At 46.9% G+C, this 3,700-nt stretch overlaps 1 protein-coding gene across 1 annotated transcript in view; it reads left to right on the forward strand.

Annotated features, from left to right (window-relative positions):
• Nucleotides 1-2,423, forward strand: part of TTC30B (tetratricopeptide repeat domain 30B) — a 2,818-nt gene extending 395 nt beyond the window's left edge. The window contains exon 2 of the mRNA XM_026852429.1: nucleotides 6-2,423. Within this exon, the coding sequence (XP_026708230.1) occupies nucleotides 6-1,928 (1,923 nt within the window). The 3' untranslated portion in view covers nucleotides 1,929-2,423. The remainder of the gene's footprint in view (nucleotides 1-5) is intronic.
• The last annotated feature ends 1,277 nt before the right edge of the window (nucleotides 2,424-3,700 follow it).

Consider the following 3,700-nt stretch of genomic DNA (forward strand, 5'->3'; position numbering starts at 1 on the left):
GGGAGGCGGTGTCGCTGCTGAGCCGCGAGCTGCAGAAGAGCTGCCGCTCCCGGGGCGGCCTCTCCCTGCTGGGCTACTGCCACTACCAGCTGCAGGACTTCGCGGCGGCGGCCGAGTGCTACGAGCAGCTGGTGGCGCTGCACCCCGAGCTGGACGCGTACCGGCTCTACCAGGCGCAGGCACTCTACAAGGCCGGGCTCTACGCCGAGGCCCTGCGGGCCGCCAGCCCGCTGCTGGACCTCCCCGCCTACCAGGGCCGGGCCCTGCGCCTCCAGGCCGCTGTCCACTATGCCCAGGGCGACCTCCCGGCGGCCAAGAGCCTGGTGGAGGAGGCCCTCGCCGCCGCTGCCGACGGCGGCCACGGCACAGCCGAAGACCCCTCGGAGCGGGCTGACGCCGAGATCAACCTGGGCTGCCTGCTGTACCGGCAGGGGCGGCACGAAGAGGCCAGCGGCAAGTTTGCCGGTGCCATGCAAGTGTTGGGTTACTGCCCTGAGCTGTCATACAACATGGCGCTGTGCTGCTACGCGGCCAAGCAGTATGCCCCTGCCCTCAAACACATCTCCGATATCATAGAGCGCGGCATCCACCAGCACCCAGAGCTCAGTGTGGGCATGACCACTGAGGGCATTGATGTCCGCAGCGTAGGCAACACCCTGCTCCTGCACCGCACAGCCCTGGTGGAGGCCTTCAACCTCAAGGCAGCCATTGAGTACCAACTGCACAACCTGAAAGCGGCCCAGGAGGCGCTCACAGATATGCCACCGAGGGCCGAAGAGGAGTTGGATCCAGTCACACTGCACAACCAAGCACTAATGAACATGGACAGCCAGCCCACTGAAGGGTTTGAGAAACTGCAGTTTCTTCTGCTGCAGAACCCCTGTCCGCCAGAAACTTTTGGAAACTTGTTACTCCTCTATTGCAAACATCAGTACTATGACCTGGCAGCTGATGTGCTGGCAGAGAATGCCCATCTGACTTACAAACTCCTCACACCTTACCTGTACAACTTCTTGGATGCCATTATTACTTGTCAAACTGCCCCTGAGGAGGCTTTCCACAAGTTAGATGATTCAGCAGGGACACTGACTGAGCAGCTGAGAAAACTCACGAAGCAGGTACAGGAAGCTAGACAAAATTGGGATGATGAAGCTGTGAAAAAAGCAGTTAATGAGTATGATGAGACCCTGGAAAAATATGTACCTATCTTGATGGCCCAGGCAAAGATCTACTGGGACATGAAGAATTACGCAATGGTAGAAAAGATTTTCCGCAAATCGGTGGAGTTCTGTAATGAACATGAGGTGTGGAAGCTCAATGTGGCTCACGTGCTCTTCATGCAAGAGAACAAGTATAAAGAGGCTATTAGCTTCTATGAGCCAATAGTTAAGAAGCACTATGACAACATTCTCCACGTCAGTGCTATTGTGTTAGCTAACCTCTGTGTCTCCTACATCCTCACAAGTCAGAATGAAGATGCAGAGGAATTGCTGAGGAAAATTGAGAAAGGAGAAGAGCAGCTGTCCTATAATAATCCTGATAAAAATGTCTACCATCTCTGCATTGTCAATCTAGTCATTGGTACCCTCTACTGTGTGAAGGGAAACTATGACTTTGGTATTTCAAGGGTCATTAAAAGCCTGGAGCCATATAACAAAAAACTGAGCACTGACACATGGTATTACGCCAAACGGTGTTTCCTGTCCTTGCTGGAGAACATGTCGAAGCACATGATTATGCTACACGACAGCGTTATTCAAGAGTGCGTTCAGTTTCTGAAGCAGTGTGAGCTGTATGGAAGAAACATCCCAGCTGTCATCGAGCAGCCCCTTGAAGAGAAGAGGATGCACAGTGGGAAGAATACCGTTACCTATGAAGCCAGGCTTCTGAGGGCCCTGATGTATAAGATTATTGGGTGGACTGCATAACATGTTCCTGTACAGTAGAGATGAGAACTTTCTGTCTCTACTTTTCTTAGGCTTGTGAGGTGATGCTCACCCTGGTAGTCCACAGTGATACAGGTTTTTCTTCATTGCTTACCTTTAAAGATTTTGCCCTGTATTTTAACAACATTCAGTGAAAAATGGAATATTTGCATGAAATTAACTTGCACCAAATAACTAGGGGCATTCTCAGTCATCTGTCATGTTAAATACACCTTATTGACCAAGAACTTCATTACGAGTTTTAACCTATAAAATATTTATCCTTCTGAAATTTTGTCAAATTCTTTCCATTGGTTGACAGTTGAAAATAATTTGTTACCCATCTCTTCTAGCACAGAAATTGAACTAGAGCTGGTTTAATTATCCAGTTTGTGCCTGTGTGTGAAATGTTTCTTTCTTCCACTTTTTCCAAGGAATTTTTAATGTTACAGACCATGATGATGGTATATTCAAACACAAAAAATGTCTTTATAATAAAAAAATTGGTCCTACAAACATTAACATTGCCTTTTTCTAATAGTAATGCACAAGTATTCTGGCAAATTGTATACCTAATACAGGGACCAGGAATATAGTCCAAGAAGGTCTACCCTTTCAGTAAAGTTTGTTATGACTGGACGTGACTGGCTTCAGAGATACTGCCCAGCGCTGCCCCTCAGCTTGTGTGACCTGCAGAGTCCTGGTGCGCCTGCGCTGTCCGAGCGGTAGCTACTGCCCTGCACGCCCCTTTGGTACCAAGGGCTTACTTAATGCAGTCCTCCAGTTGCAGCATGGCCTTCCCCTTTAATCCAAATACTGTTCTTAGAATATACTAATCTCTGGTAAGAGACTCTGTGAATGTGAAATTATATTATTTCCCATATTTCTCAAAAAAAGAATGTAACTTCCATTTCATGCTAAGCTTATGACTTCTACCCTTGGAAGAAATCTCCTTCTCAGTTTCCTCCTTGTGTTACTGCCTACATCTCTGAACACCTCTCTGAAGCCCTGTTTATTTGCTTAATTCCTTTATTTGGCATCTCCATCACATTGGCATCAGTGTATTTTCTCAAGTCTTTCTTCTCACACTTTTTCAACTGTATTACATGTTCCACAGCAAAGCAAGACCAAAATACCTCTCAGTGGTTTTATGCAGTCTGGTTCTGTGCCCCATGGTTGTTCTCCTTTTTGTGCATTCTGCCTTCTGAAGCAATGTGGGACCACAAGTTTTTTTAATAAGTATCAAAGCTTTAACTCATTTGCTTGCCTTTGATACTGGCTCCCTGAAGAGCTGTCATGGGGGAATTTTGGAATCAGGCTGCATGTTCCTCAAAGTCCAGTCTCTATGCTATGGTTTACCTGGAAAGAGGACTGCATTTTTAAGAGTTGCTCTATAAAGCAATAGAATACGTAATCCTTCTGAGAGTTAGTGTATATAGGGACTGAACAGGCCTGCAACCATTTCAACATATAGAAAGTCAGCTTTGCTTATTTGCTATGAAAGAAATCTGTTGGGGTTGAGCATATCATCTGTAGCTAAAGGAAAGGGCTGTCAGTTAGGTAATGTTACAGTTTAACCAAAACTTCCTATAACAGTAAAGTAGAATCAAATTTAACAGTATCAAGAATGGGAAAATGTTCTAAAGAGGCTAGAGAGCAGGCAGGAGATGTGGCAAGGTGTCCTAGAAGGCCTCCATAGCCCATTACTCACCCATAAGGTGCCCGATTATGATTATATTAAGTAGTTCCCACAACTGCTTCCCCACGAGGAGGAG

Source organism: Athene cunicularia (genome assembly GCF_003259725.1).
Source record: "Athene cunicularia isolate RWA chromosome 7 unlocalized genomic scaffold, athCun1 chr7_part1, whole genome shotgun sequence".
Taxonomy (NCBI): domain Eukaryota; kingdom Metazoa; phylum Chordata; class Aves; order Strigiformes; family Strigidae; genus Athene; species Athene cunicularia.